We start from the raw sequence: 15,110 nt of genomic DNA on the forward strand, positions 1-15,110 counted from the left end.
ATTATCTCCTTTAATCTCAAAGACACTCGTCTTCCCACTCTCGTGCCTGTGTCTGGGGTTTCAAAAGCGTGTTTCTGATTGGGATCTAGTGCTCTCCATCGGAAAATAAATCTCCCACATTTTATACAAGGCAAGCTGAAGATGCTTAAACATGAACATTATTAGATTGATTTGGAAAAGGCTCCAAACTTTGTAATGCCCTAGAAGTGCATGAATTGTCAGAAATCTTGCGACAGGTTTGTTTGTTTTTGTTTTTGTGTGTTTGTTTGTTGGTTTGTTGGTTTGCAGGGGGAGGGAAGAATCCCAACCACATACTTTATGCATGCTTAAAATAATGTTGCACACACCCAGTCTTTGACTGGTGAGAGAATTTAGTGGTTCCACATGCTCACCCAAGCTTTGGTTTCCTTGGAATAAGCATCGGCGGAGACTGCGGTGTCTTTTGTCTACTACATGGTTTTATTTTCGCATCTATACAACCTGAGCATAGGCTGCAGGGGGTCCCAGCATTAACAATGGAACTCTGTCCCACAGGAAGCAGCAATGGCCAAAGCTAGGATGGCTTTAAAAGGGGATTGGACAGATTCACAGAGGAGGATAAGGCCATCAGTGTTCCACCTGGCCTTTGGCTTGGGATCAACTTGATCCCCTCCCCCTCTTTCCTTTTTCCTTTCTCCTTCTGTGATGGAACCCCTATTTGGGGACTTCCCTGACTTTTTTTCTCACCCACGTAGAACCAGTCTGGATAGTTGGCCTTGGTGAAGATTTGATGTTTTCATCCCCAAAAAGTTGTTGATTTGAGTTTCTACTGAAATGAGGCTGCATTTTAATGTTGTATATTAATCCTGTTTTTAAGTTGTATTTTAATCAATTGTTTTTATCTGGTGTTAGCTGCCCTGAGCCCGGTCTTGGCTGGGGAGGGCGGGGTATAAATAAAATTTCTTCTTCTTCTTCTTCTTCTTCTTCTTCTTCTTCTTCTTCTTCTTCTTCTTCTTCTTCTTCTTCTTCTTCATGGTGGCTATACTCTGCCTCAATGATCAGAGGCAGCAATGCTTCTGAATACCATGGAGCAATAGACCAGGTGAGCTGTGCCTAAGAGAGCAGTGTGAGATAGTTGGGCTGCTGCTGGAAGCTGGCTACACCAAGACCTGTCTGTTTTGTGCTGGACCCAAAACTTGGGGCCTCCCAGGAACCGTAATAGGCAAGCAAGATCTGTCAGGGAATAAATGCTATGAGTCCCTCCATCCTATGCTTAGGTTGTATAGATGTGTAAATAAAGCCACGTCTTCCGAAAACAGTACAGTCTCCATTGACCACTTGGAGATTGGGGTGTGCACAACAATATGCCAATACAGTGGTACCTCAGGTTACATACGCTTCAGGTTACAGACTCCGCTAACCCAGAAATAGGACCTCGGGTTAAGAACTTTGCTTCAGGATGAGAAGAGAAACCATGCAACAGCAGAAGGAGGCCCCATTAGCTAAAGTGGTGCTTCAGGTTAAGAACAGTTTCAGGTTAAGAACAGACCTCCAGAACGAATTAAGTTCTTAACCCAAGGTACCACTGTATGCCTTATACCATGGGTAGAGGGGAGCCATGTGAAGATTCCTGCTGGATCCAGTTGCCAGTCCATTTAACCCACAGAGGGATGGGGAACCTGTGCCCTGCCAAATGTTGCCAGACTACAACTCTCATCATCCCTGGTCATTGGCATTGCTGGCTGGGCTCATGGGATTTGTATCCGACAACATCTGGAAGGTCACAGCTTCCCCAATTTTTTTCATGATGCTATCTATTTTGATTGTGATGTGGAACCAGGAGGGGCAGGTGAGAGTCAGAAAAGAAAGGGCTTTGCCTGTTGAATTCCAGCCTGACTTGCATTAAAGGAATGGGGAGGGGGCTGCCAGAAATTCTGGTTGGTTGGATAAAGGTGGTCAGGTGAGGATCAAAGATGCCTGTGTGGATTTCTCCCTGGACAGCACGCAAGCACACACACGCAAACACTGACACTTCCCCTCACACTGAACAATGCCGGTATATGATTTCCTCAGGTTCTCTGTAGCCATGGTGATAAGGAAGGTACAATTACCTGAATGGAGAAGGCAGACAGATAAAGGAATAGAGTCAGCTGGTATGTTCTCCTGTCTTTCAAAAAGGAAAAAGTGTCGCTGAAGACCTTGAGTTTCTCGTGCGCCACTTTCCAATAATCTGCCCACAATATCTGCCATTGCACAGAGCGCAGGCCAGCACCAGGAACTGGGTGCCTGGGAAAAGAACACGAGAAGAGCCTGCTGGATTGGGCCAAAGGAATCCCACCTAGTCCAGCATCCTGTTCTCACAGTTGCCAGCCAGATGCCTTAGTGGGAAACCTGTAAGCAGGACTTGAGTGCAAGAGCACGGAACGCTCCTGGGGCTGCTTCCAGCAACTGGCATTCAGGAGCATTGCTGCATCTGACCATGGGGGCATAGCTATAGCTATGAAGATAGCAATCTGCATATTTTAAGGCCACTGCGGTTTTCATGGAAGGCACACCGCTGTTATCAATGTGTTGCCAGGGGTGTCCAACCGTGGATGAGCACACTGTGACAGTGACCCCAAAGATGTATGGGGGGTCCAAGCATGGTGCACATTGAGGATTACGCAGTGTGCCATGTAGGCAAAGTGTGATGCAGGCCAGATGTTTGTGATTACACCTCCCATCAGCCCCTGTGACTGATGGGAGTTATAGTCCAGAGGTGTAGCAATCAGGGGCTGTAGGAGGTCAAAGACTTGCTGCTATTTCTATGGCAGAGCCTTTGGAGGGGTCCCTGCCACCAGTGTCCTTAGGCCACCCAATCCGCACAGAAAAGGAGCTTTCGGAGCTGCTGAAGTCTTCTCATTCTATGTGTCAACTGGAGTCAATCAGAGTGAAAAGAGGTGAGTTGGCCACTGAGGATGGGCTCCCAGGGTCTCCCCAGAGAAAACGCATGGGAAGAACACTGAGGAGAAGGCATCCTGTGTGCTCCAAAGCTAAGCATCTTGGAACACGGAAAACACAAGGCAAGAGAACGGGGTGCAAGTTCTGAGGTTACATAAAATGGAACAAAGTCACTCCAGAAGAAGTCATTGGGCTCTCCAAATCATTTGCCCATTGATGTGCAGAGAAAATACTGGATCCAGCTGAAAGGCAATACAGGGAGGTATGCATTGATTGTCACAATGCATTCCTAATTATTGCATAATTATAAAATTATTATATAAACTAATGAGGTTGTATAATCTGAGAAGTGGGGGTGGCTGTGATTGTCATGAAGGGACATTTGCTATTGCACAAAACATGTTGAAGTTACTGTCTTGATGAAGTCTCTTTTATGGAGATCAGGGATTACCCTGACATACTCTGGCTACAGTCTGTTAATTGCAGTTCTCTTCTTTGGCTAAAGCTGGATAATGAGATAGAGTCTGATATTCTTCCAGTTGCCTCTTCAAGACCCATCCTGTTCTCTCAAGTCCAGGCTTATGCCCTTAATGTTGCCTCAACTCCAGATATGGACTTTGCACCAAGATATGAACTTTGCATGAAAAGAACTGTGCGACAAGAGCTTGGAGCATTGAGGAGATCCAAAGGTTTTCTTCTCTAGCATCCTGGTCTCATACCTGGCTACTCAGGTGTTTCTGGGAAGCCCACAAGCTGGGCACAGAGGCAATAAGTCTCCCTGGTTTTATGTTGAAGGTGCCTTGCACTCTGATTGCCTATGGATAGAGGGACTCCATTCCTAGTGACAGTTTTTATGTTCGTATCCTGCACGCTGCTTGGAGATTTAAAATATTAAGTGGTTTAGGAATGCTTTTAGGCAAATAAATAAACTAACATGGTGATTAAAAGACTTTACAATTTTATTATATAATAAGGTATGTGGCACTGTGGGTTAAACCACAGAGTCTAGGACTTGCTCATCAGAAGGTTGGCGGTTCGAATTCCCGCTACAGGGTGAACACCCGTTGCTCGCTCCTTGCTCCTGCCAACCTAACAGTTCGAAAGCACGTCAAAGTGCAAGTAGATAAATAGGTACCACTCCGGCGGGAAGGTAAATGGCGTTTCTGTGCGCTGCTCTGGTTCGCCAGAAGTGGCTTAGTCCTGCTGGCCACATGACCCGGAAGCTGTACGCTGGCTCCCTTGGCTAACAAAGCGAGATGAGCACTGCAACCCCAGAGTCGGTCACGACTGGACCTAATGGTCAGGGTTCCCTTTACCTTTTAAGGTATGTGGTCCCAAGGAGGCCCAAATCTCAGATCACCAAACAAGGATGCAAGGGGCCAGAGGGAAATACATAGCTGAAATCAGGTGTGCTAGACCTAAGGGAGCAGGAGCTTAACGGGTGTCCTCACACTAGAGAAGAGTTGCTCCTACTGAGAGAAAAGCTCTGAACCTGGGTCTTTAATGGGGTCTGGTGGGCTGCGATTGGCCCTTTGGGGGGGTGTCAGCTGATGGAACACTCAGGGTTCAGGTGGGCTGGTATTGCCTCTCTAGGTGGCACTCTAGAACCACACAGCTCAGCCTGTTAATGGATACAGAGCAATGGAATATGTACCTCTCTCTGAAAATGGCTTTTCGCTTTTCCATTCCTCTTTGGACTGTCAGTGGGTGGGACCCCATGGAGTTGGCTTAAGTCAGGAGCCCCATTCAGTTTTGTAGGTACCTTTTCCCCAAGGTTTGCATTCGAAGGGTTAATCTCATATCTATATCTAGCTATCATCCCTAAAGCCGCATCCAATTCTGCAGCTACCTTTCCCGCAAGGTTTTCATTTCAAAGGTGATCTCATATGCTTTTGTGTGTGTGTTTGATCCCAACTCACATTCCCAGATGAATGTTGGTCAACTTGCCCACCTTTCCATTGCCACAAGGTCTCTCACCTTTGCCTCCCCCCCCCCCCGCTGCGGGCACGGGGTCTCTCGGTCATAGTGACAGATCAAACTCCCTTCTGCCCCACCCCACAACACCCACACTACCTCCCACACGAGAGCGTTTCTTCGATGTGCCAGGAGTTGCAATATGCTTGTCTTGTACCTCGGTGGCATTTTTTGAAAAAGGGGTGTGTGAGAGCGGGTGGTTGCTAAGGCAACCGAGACTTAGGGGAGTCTCGCGCCAACGTAGCAGCGCCGGCTTCTCTGAGCAGGGGCTGGATGGAATATTTGTGCCGCGGCAGAGAGGCAGAAGCCAGCATTCCTCCCCCCCCCCACCAACCCCCCGCCCTCACGGTGCCCACTGCTGCCGCGGGAGAGCCAGGGCTCAGAACTCGCCCGAACGGATGCGCATCTGTCCCTTGCCCGTCCCGGTAATTTCCGCCTCCCTCTGTCTCCCCGCAGGGGTTCCTGAGCCGGCGCCTTAAAGGCTCCATCAAAAGGACAAAGAGCCAACCCAAGCTCGACAGGAACAGCAGCTTCCGGCACATTCTACCTGGCTTCAAGAACGTGGACAATGAAAGGTGAGGGCCCCGGCGGCGCGTGCATCTGTGGACGCCCAAACGAGGGCACTGATTTCCTTTCGCTGCTGCCTGGGTCGTGCGCTCACCTCAGGCCAAGCCAGAGCGAAGGGCCGGGCTGAGTAGCTGGTGGCGGCTCATTTAATTGCACCAAATGATGGTTTAGATTCGTTCTTACCTCCCGCTTCCTTCGCGGTGGTGGCTGCGAATATTTTGTTTTATGCTTTTGCGTATACGCGTGTTGCAGAAATGCGTCCAGTGTGATGGGGAACCTGCCTATGGCGCGGTCGGGGAGAGGCGAAATGAAACACTCGTTTTCCGACCAGCTTGTTGAACTGGCACTGGAAATGCAAGAGTGCGGGAGATTACGGTGCATTAAGAATCGCCCTTTCCTACAGATGGATGTGTTTGATTAGCAATGAGGCGCACATCTTCCACAGACAACTACTGTGTGGTGGGTTGGGGTCTTGGTACGTGGTGCCAAGAGTCATTGGGACTCTCCCCCCTTGATGTACCAGAACAGAAGGGCAATGTGGATTTTTGTTCAGTGATACCTCAGTTTATGAACTTAATCCGTTCCAGAAGTCCGTTCTTAAACCAAATCTGTTCTTAAACTGAGGCGCACTTTCCCTAATGAGGCCTCCTGCCGCTGGTGCTCATCCACCATTTGGATTCCGTTCTTAGACCGAGGAAAAGTTCGCTAACCGGAACACTACTTCCGGTTTTGCGTAGTTTGTAAACCGAATAGTTCGTAAACAGGACTGTTCTTAAACCAAGGTACCACTGTGTCTAGAAGGGTGTGTTGTGGTTAGATCCAAAGGGATGCGTTTTGCGTGCACCAGGTGAGGCACGTGATGAAATATTGGGCAAGTTGTGACAGGTCTCGTATCACCTTGTTTGGGAGCTTATCAGATTGTTTTTTGGATTGTGTACCTGCCACAACCACCCCAATACCTTGAGTGACTTTGTTTTTCAACTTGGGGGGGGGTGAGGTCCAAGAGAGTTGTTCAGAGTGACCCTATTCTCCATTTTTATTTTAAAGGGGAGGGGAGAAGACTTACTTGTAAAGATTTGGTGAAAATATTTCTGGGAAGAGGAGCACAGTATCCTAGTCCTACCTTGTCCACAGAATCTGGTGCTAATCTGTGGGTTTTCCTATCAGGGATGCTTAATTATCCAGGGTGCTTTCAAGCTCTGAGAATTATCCCAAAATTTCATCTGGGTGCCCTGCAAAGTGCTGCTGCTGCTTTTAAAAACAAGCAGCAGCACAACCTGTGTCTTTTTTAGGGGCATCTGAGGTGTGGCATAAGTGTAGGATACTTTGAAAGGGCACCTTGGTTTGTGCCTAAGAGAACATGACCTCTTGTAAGCTGAATATATATGGTGGGTTGTTATGGTCAGTGCACAGGCAAGGTTTCTGAGTTGGCATCTGGGACAGGGAGGAAAGATCCAATGCAGCAGTTGGGTGTGCGTGTCATATTTGCCTGTGTTATTTAGGATATCAGCAGCAGAATGCCAGGCAGATCGTTAAGGTGATGGATGATGGTGGAGTGGAAGGTGCTGTTGAAATAGTAACTATGGGGTGCCTATGCAGAAATGCACAACTTTGATCTCCATGTGAACCGGAGGGAGGCAGGAAAGAACCACTTTGCTCCTTTTGGGGGAGCAATCGGCCAGTGTCAAAGCACATCTGGTATTTTAAGTCAATTTCATTTGTTTCTGTTCATTTCTAAATAATAATTTGAAAATTGGAGTGTGGAGGGCCACCCCCCCCCCCGTGCATCTGGGGACAGGAGCAGGACTTCCAGCCCAGTTTTCAGTAGCGTTCACCCCTGACACTTCTCTTCCTTTTACATAATCAATCACTTCTCATAAACACCTACCTTCAGTCCTGTCCCACTGACTGCAGACCCCATTCACCATGGGTGAGCTTTCTCTGTCGCCAGCCGTGTTGTTCCCACAAAGGCAGTCGTGTATATTCCTTCATAGATTTCACAGATTTCTCCCCCCTCCTTTTTTCTGCCTGCCTGCTTTGACCACGCCCAGCTTCCCTTATCCACGGTTGGCTTAAATCTTTTGCAACACGAAGAGCTGTCTGCAATAGAACTGGTCTTTAGATGGGAACAGGCAGCCCACCTGAGTGCACACACACATCCACCTTTTGCATTGACTGTGTCTTGATTCTCACCACCTCCCAAACACACACACACACACACACACACACACAGACACAGACACACACACTTTCCCAGCTCACCTTTTGGAAATCTGGCTGCAGCCACCATCTTGTTGATTATTGAGTAAGCTCCTTCAGAATCTCGGGTGAGCTAATTTTTGCTCTTGTCTGCTGAGCATTCAGAAGCACAGTGTAGACTAATAGTGTTGTGGGTGCGTCTTGAGGAGCAAGCTGGGGAACAATGCAACAAACAAAACAAAAGGTGCTTTGTGATGTCTATGCACAGAGAAAACCTGGGTTTTGCAACCTGTATGCCTTATATGCAAATTAAGCACACTGGGTGGTTGGTTGGTTTGCTTAAATATTTGGGGAAATGTATCACCTGCTTTTCAACTTTGAGAACCCAAAGAAGACATTGTGTGCATTTCATTTCTCACTGATGCATAATTTACACAAAATTATAAATGGGGAGGGATGGAGAAGTGGGTGTGGCACTGGACCTCTGTCTCTTAGCCCCTGAACATGCTGCTCAGCTTCACAACTATATTCTTTGGACATGTCACCAAGCATTGCCCTCATGTAACACTTGGAAATTTGCCTTTTCAGTCTTAAGGACTAGGATCTTGGTTGATTTGTTTGCTTATTTTAAAAGAAGCTAAGAATATCACATAGGGTGAATTCTGCATCTGGTCCAAGAAAAGGCGGGGTGGGGGGAATCAAAACCCTGTATAATGAAGAGAAATTGTTTTAAGGGGCTGAAAAGGAAACAGCTGCACAGTGCATATGGTTTGATCAAAAAGACCCTATGTGATTTTCCTTCCCCTAGCAACTATGGTACCGGGAGAAAAGAATAAAGACAGGCCATTTGGTCCCTCTCTGCAGAAGGTTCAGCTCAGGGCAAGTCTCTGTGGGAGGTGTCATTGACTCATTCAGTCCAGCAGAGATGCAGCATAAACACCTGCCCACAGATGAGCCCTTCCAGTACGTCTCTGTATGAGTCGCTGGTCTGACCATCCTCCTCCCTTCTGAGTTATGCAAGGGCCACAGTGAGGCCAAGGAGGAGGTAGCTGGCAGCCAGGGCCGCTCCCTGAACTGGTTATAAGCAAGAAGGCAAACAGGTGAGAATTGCTGATTGCAGATTGAGGCAGGGCTCCATTTGCCCTAGAGGACCAGCCTGCACCAGTGATGGTAGCCCAGCCTGAAGGGCCACTGGGTGGGGAAGGCTGGAATCGACAATGCCAGGCTAGAGGGAGAAATGATCTCACCTGGCAGGTTCCTGTGTACCTTGTCAGTGTGAGTTGTTGTCCTGCAGAGTTCACCTCCATCCTGAGTTTCCTTCTCCAGGAATTCAACATCTGAAGTGGTTGCATATTGCTCCAACACTGCGCATTCATGTCAGTGAGTGCACACAAATGCTAAAGCACCATGCCAGGCATAGCTTGCCATTGTGTTTATTTATTTATGATTTCATGTTGTGAAATTTGTATACTACTTGACTGTAAAACAAGAACCTCAAAGCAGTTTGCAAAAAAGAACAAAGCGATAAAAATTGTATCAATGGAACCAGTTTAAAACAATCAGAAAAACAATTAAAACTGATAATAAACTAAAAACAGCTGTTAGCATTCTATATATCTGGGTAGTCTGGCACAAAGACACATGTTTTTAGCAGGCACCGAGAAGAGCACAGTGAAGGAACCTACCTGGTGTCAACAAGCAGGGAGATCCACCGCGCAGGTGTAGAGAACAATCTCTCACAAATGTGGAGCAAGCATTATGGGAGCCATAACAGTGCTACTTCTGCAGACTGAAATGATCCTGTGGGCATGCGGGTGAAGCAATCTCACAGGTCTATTGGTCCCAAGCTGCAAAGGACTTTTTATAGTCAGAGTAACCCTGTGAACTTGGTCCTGTAGCAAATCAGCAAGCAGTGCGGGTCTCTGAGCACATGACTTATACGCTGACAGGGTCTCACTCTTTTATACCCTGCAGTTGCTGAAGTATTTTTCAAACCTATTGATGTATGATCAGGTTCCGCCCCCCCTTCCCAATTTGGCCTCACAACTCAGTGGGAGGTAGACAGTCATAGAGTCTAACAGATACAGGGACCAGTAAGAGGAGTAGAGATAATATTGAGCCAAGGGAATAGTGTGTGGGAGGTGGGCCAAGAACAGGGGTCTGCAACCTTTAAGACAAAAAGAGCCACTTGGACCCGTTTCTGAAGGGGAAAAAAACTGGGAGCCGCAAAACTCGTCATTATAAAAATAACTTTTTTGTCATTTTTTTATTATCTCTTTGTTTGACCCCTCAGAATTACTCCTCCTCATAGAAATAAACGTTAAATTAACAAGTTACCTTTTTTTGTGTGTGTGTTCTTCACTCCCCTTCAAAACAGTGACCAGCGTACATGCCCCCTTTCAATGCAGTGACCAGCGTACATGCCCCTTACAATGTAGCAGGCGGGCGGGCAGGCGGGAAGGTGACGGGACGGTGCGTGACTAACGCATGCACCGCCCCATGCGACGTCACAGCCAGTACAGCGCCCGCCACAGTGGGGAGTGTCGGGGCGCACAATGCGCCTCCTCCCCTCGCTAGTATCCGCCCCAGAGCCGCGGCAAAGGTGTCAAAGAGCCACATGTGGCTCCGGAGCCGCGGGTTGCAGACCCCTGACCAAGAAGAACTGGATTGGCAGCCAACTTGTGACCTCTGCCTCAGTTTCCAAATCTGTAAAATAGTAATCAATTCATTTTTTCCTGGGGCTACACCAGATACAGATTGCCTGGCATATACATTGCATATGCCATGTTGTGCTGCCTAATAACTGGTGGGGATGCATCTGCTTAATCTGTAGTTTGGGGGAGTTTCAATAATATTCCTCTTTTCTCCCATGAAGGGTATGGTCTAGACCAGGCGGCCCTCCCAATGTTGTTTGACTGCAACTCCCATCAGTTCCAGCAAGCACAGCCAATGGCCAGGGATGATGGGAGTGGTAGTTCAGCAACATCTGGAGGGGGGTGTTAAAGGTTCCCCACATCTGCTGTAGACCAAAGCTCACTAACATGGAGCCCTTCAGATGTTGGTGGGATACAACTCCCTCTCATCAGAGTCTGTTCTGGAGGACATTACAGCTTGATAGGGGAAGGGGGTTGAGACTGGGTGGGTGGTTGTGAGGCTGCTCCCAACTTTGAGCAGAAGGTGGAGCTGGGTGTTCTTTGTGGGTTTTCTTCATGTAGCTCAGAGTCAAACTTCCCAGGAGGCAGTGATGCCCACCAACCTGGATGGCTTTAAAAGAGGATTGGACAAGTTAATGGAGGAGGAGAGGGCCACTGATGGCTGGCAGTCACCATGGCTTGGCTCTGCCTCTACAGAGGGAGGCTGCAATGCTTCCCAGCTGCTAAAAGTCACAGGAAGGGAGAGGATTGCTCTTGTGCTTGGGCCTTCTTGCCAACTTCCCACTGCCATCTGGGTGACCACCGTGAGAACAGGAAGCTAGGCTAGATGGACCCCCTTTGGCCTGATCCAACAGAGCTCTTCTTATGAGCTCTCTATTTGCACCAGGAGAAGGGGGTTGCGTCGGCTGGGTTTTTTGCTGTGCGAGCCAGATTTCTGGACCTGAGAGCCGCCTCCTCGTCCGCCACTCCCCGTCAATCCTTTGCCCGGTCAAATGGCTCGTTAAGAGCGAGCAGAGGGTGGTGTTACGAGAGCGGCTGTTTGTTAACAAGCTTCATGGCACACTGATTGATGGCCGGTGCTGGCGTGGAGCTCTTATCAGGCCGCGCTAGAGGGTTCATCTCTGCTCTCAGCCACTTCAGCACCAGGCTGCAAATCAAGCCCCCTTGGCAGGAATGTGCAGGCTTAATTGGGAGAACATTTCTTCCGTGAAATGCATGTGGAGGAGAGACATTGGATCTCAAGGCCAAGCTTGGAACTGACTCAACTACCATAGCGAAGGAGCAAGGGGGAAGGGCTTAATTAGCCAAGGCCAACGGATTGTGCTAAACTGACCTTTTTGTAGGAGCTGCAGCATCTTTTCTGACAAGATTAATCTCTTTTCTGAATGCAAATCAAAACCTGATAACTCACCATCTTATTATTATTTTCTGTTGTATAATTTTTTATTTAATTTTTTCAAACATTTTCACGATCAAATGATTACACGGTTTCATAAGTTGATTTCCCACCCCGGCAGTGTTTTTACTCACACCTTTTCTGCTGCGTTATATCTTTATCTACTACTCAATTACAGTTATTAACTCTTATTGTATTGCATTTATATCCCAACTTTTTTAAAAAAGTTTTTTTATTCAAAATTAAAACAAGACATATTATCCAAAAACATATCATCCTTGTTCCCCCCCCATTTTTCCTCCCTCCCCCCACCCTCCCACACAAAACCCACCCACCCCCACCCCTGACTTCCCACAGTTCCAGTCTTTTATTTCTCTAAAAATGCTGTTTTCTGCATGTTACAAAGTTGTATAGATCCTCAAACTATTTAGCTGATTATTATCAATAAAAAGTTTGTAAATGTTTATTCAAAACCTGCCAAGGAGTCCAGTTCACTTTGTTGCGTCTTCAAATACTTTGTGAAGGGTTCCCATTCATCTTTAAAGTCACAGTTATCCTTGTTCTGTAGCTTATATGTCAGTTTTGCCAGTTCTGCATAGTCCATCAATTTTTCTTGCCATGATTCTTTAGTTGGGGTTTCTTCAGTCTTCCATCCTTGTGCTATTAGGACTCTTGTGGCCATTGTCGCATACCTGAAGATGTTTTTCAGCATTTTTTTGCAGGTCTTTCCCTACAGTCCCCAGCAAAAATGCCTCGGGTTTTTAAACAAATGTTAAATGGAACATTTTCTTCAATTCATTTAATGCATTTATTTCCCAACTTTTTCTCCAAGGGGCACAAGGTAGTATACCCCCTCCTCATTTAACCCCCTTAACAACCCTTTGAGGTAGGATAGACTGAGAAGCAGTGACTGGCCCTAAAGATCACCAAGCAAACTTCATGCGGCTGAGGTGGCACTGTGGGTTAAACCACAGAGCCTAGGACTTCCCGATCAGAAGGTCGGCGGTTTGAATCCCTGCGATGGGCTGAGCTCCCGTTGCTCGGTCCCTGCTCCTGCCAACCTAGCAGTTCGAAAGCACGTCAAAGTTCAAGTAGATAAATAGGTACCACTCTGGTGGGAAGGTAAACGGCGTTTCCGTGCGCTGCTCTGGTTCGCCAAAAGCGGCTTAGTCATGCTGGCCACTTGACCCGGAAGCTGTACGCCGGCTCCCTCGGCCAATAAAGTGAGATGAGTGCCGCAACCCCAGAGTCGGTCACAACTGGACCTAATGGTCAGGGGTCCCTTTACCTCCCAGGTCCTAGCTTGATGCTCTAACCAGTACACCACCACTGGCTCTGTAGAGAATACTAAGCTCTGTGGACCATGGATGGACTGGACTTAACCATCCAGGGGTTCTTTACCTTTACAAAAAAAAAGTGGCTTCCTATCTCCTATATCCTTAAGTAAACAGTCAGCATGGAGAGTTTTGCATGCATCTCAGGGGAGAGCATGCATAGCCTGGCATCCTAAGTCCAGTCTCTGCACATGAGCAGAAGAATGTAAGAGCTGTTTCGTTGGTTTGGGCCAAAGGTCCATCAGCATTCAGTTGCTAGCAAAGTTGTCCGTGGAAACTCACATACCAAACTGTGTAAGGTCCCTAGTAGCTGGTAATCAGAGGTAGACTCTTACAGATAAATAAATGAAAAGTACACACACAGAGAGAAAAGAAAGTCGCAGATTATGTGCATAGTGCTATGCCTTGTTGGGTCCTAGCATGATAAAACTAAGTGTCAGCCATAAACAATGAGCAGAGCATTACGCAGTGAAGTGGTGTAACATCCTTATAATTGGTCCTGTTCAATTACAGTGGGTTGTACTGGTTGCCGCCATGAAGGCAAACAGCCTCTGGTCTTCCGCTAACCTTCCAGATCTAGATCCTGTTTCAGATATACAGTGGTGCCTCAGGTTAAGTACTTAATTTGTTCTGGAGGTCTGTTCTTAACCTGAAACTGTTCTTAACCTGAAGCACCACTTTAGCTAATGGGGCCTCCTGCTGCCACCATGCCGCGGGCACGCGATTTCGGTTCTCATTCTGAAGCAAAGTTCTTAACCCGAGGTACTATTTCTGGGTTAGCAGAGTCTGCAACCTGAAGCGTATGTAACCTGAAGCGTATGTAACCCGAGGTACCACTGTATATTTTCTTACGTGTAATGGTTTCTAAGGGGCTGCTCGTGCGCAAGCAGGCAACTATCTCCCTGGCTGGGTGCAAACACCTGGCTGGGCTGCCAAAGTAAACCTTATCTGTCCGGACGCCACTCACCCGTGGCTGACTCAATCGCTGGCAGAATCCATCAGTGGGCGTTTCTTAAACTTCTTCCAGAAAAGAAGCTCTTTGATGCCTAGCCTCCGCCTACCCTCTCTGCGCGAAAGCCTTCTGCGCAAGGAGGGCGTGAGCAATGGAGGACCGCTACTCTCCCCGCTGGTCCCAGGCAAGGAGTCATGGGACCACCTCGCCGCTTCCCCCACCTGCCCCCCTTCTCCACTGGTGCTATGCTGATTCTCTTCCCCAGAAGATGGGCTGCTTCTCCCGATCCCTGGACGCTCTCTGGAATCCCTCTGGCTTTTGCTCTCTCCCTCCGGCACTGATGGCAGTTCCCTGACATTACGCTAGTCCATGGGTAGGCAACCTAAGGCCCGGGGGCCGGGTCTGACCCAATCGCCTTCTCAATCCGCCCTGCGGACGGTCTGGGAATCAGCGTGTTTTTACATGAGTAGAATGTGTCCTTTTATTTAAAATGCATCTCTGGGTTATTTGTGGGGCGTAGGAATTCGTTCATTTTTTCCTCTCCAAAATATAGTCCAGCCCCCCGCAAGGTCTGAGGGACAGTGGACCGGCCCCCTGGTGAAAAAGTTTGCTGACCCCTGCACAGCTAGTCTTTAGCCAAGGCTTTTGGAGCCCATTTCGTAAATTCAGAAAGCCTTGTCAATAAAAGCGAGAACAGCTGATGATCAATGGCAATCAATTAAGCAATAAAGGCAGGAGAGCAACTCACACTAGAGATCAGCAATGCAACTGAGATGTAAAAGAGGAGCTTCATACAAAAACCCTGTGTTTCTCACTTCAGCTGTATTATTATTTTTTATTCTTGCATTTATATCCCGCCTCTCCTACAGGGTACTAAAAATAGATTATAAGTCCCATTTTTCCCCCCTCACAGCAACTCTGTGAGGTAGGTTAGTCAACAAGATACAGTGGTACCTCGGGTTACAAACACCTCGGGTTACAGACTCCACTAACCTGGAAGTAGTACTTCGGGTTAAGAACTTTACCTCAGGATGAGAACAGAAATTGTGCAGCAGCAGCAGGACGTCCCATTAGCTAAAGTGGTACCTCAGGTTAAGAACAGTTTCAGGTTCCAG

General features: G+C 47.7%; 1 protein-coding gene across 11 annotated transcripts in view; it reads left to right on the forward strand.

Annotated features, from left to right (window-relative positions):
- Nucleotides 1-15,110, forward strand: part of DAB2IP (DAB2 interacting protein) — a 310,440-nt gene that overhangs the window by 125,026 nt on the left and 170,304 nt on the right. For all 11 annotated transcript variants that reach the window (XR_014521566.1, XM_083485773.1, XM_083485762.1 and 8 more), the window contains one exon: nt 5,350-5,468. Coding sequence is in view for 10 of the 11 variants with exons in the window: in XM_083485773.1 (XP_083341899.1) it covers nt 5,350-5,468 (119 nt within the window). In the remaining variant the exon portion in view is untranslated. The remainder of the gene's footprint in view (nt 1-5,349; nt 5,469-15,110) is intronic.

Source organism: Podarcis liolepis (assembly GCF_965112155.1).
Source record: "Podarcis liolepis genome assembly, chromosome: Z".
Lineage (NCBI taxonomy): Eukaryota > Metazoa > Chordata > Lepidosauria > Squamata > Lacertidae > Podarcis > Podarcis liolepis.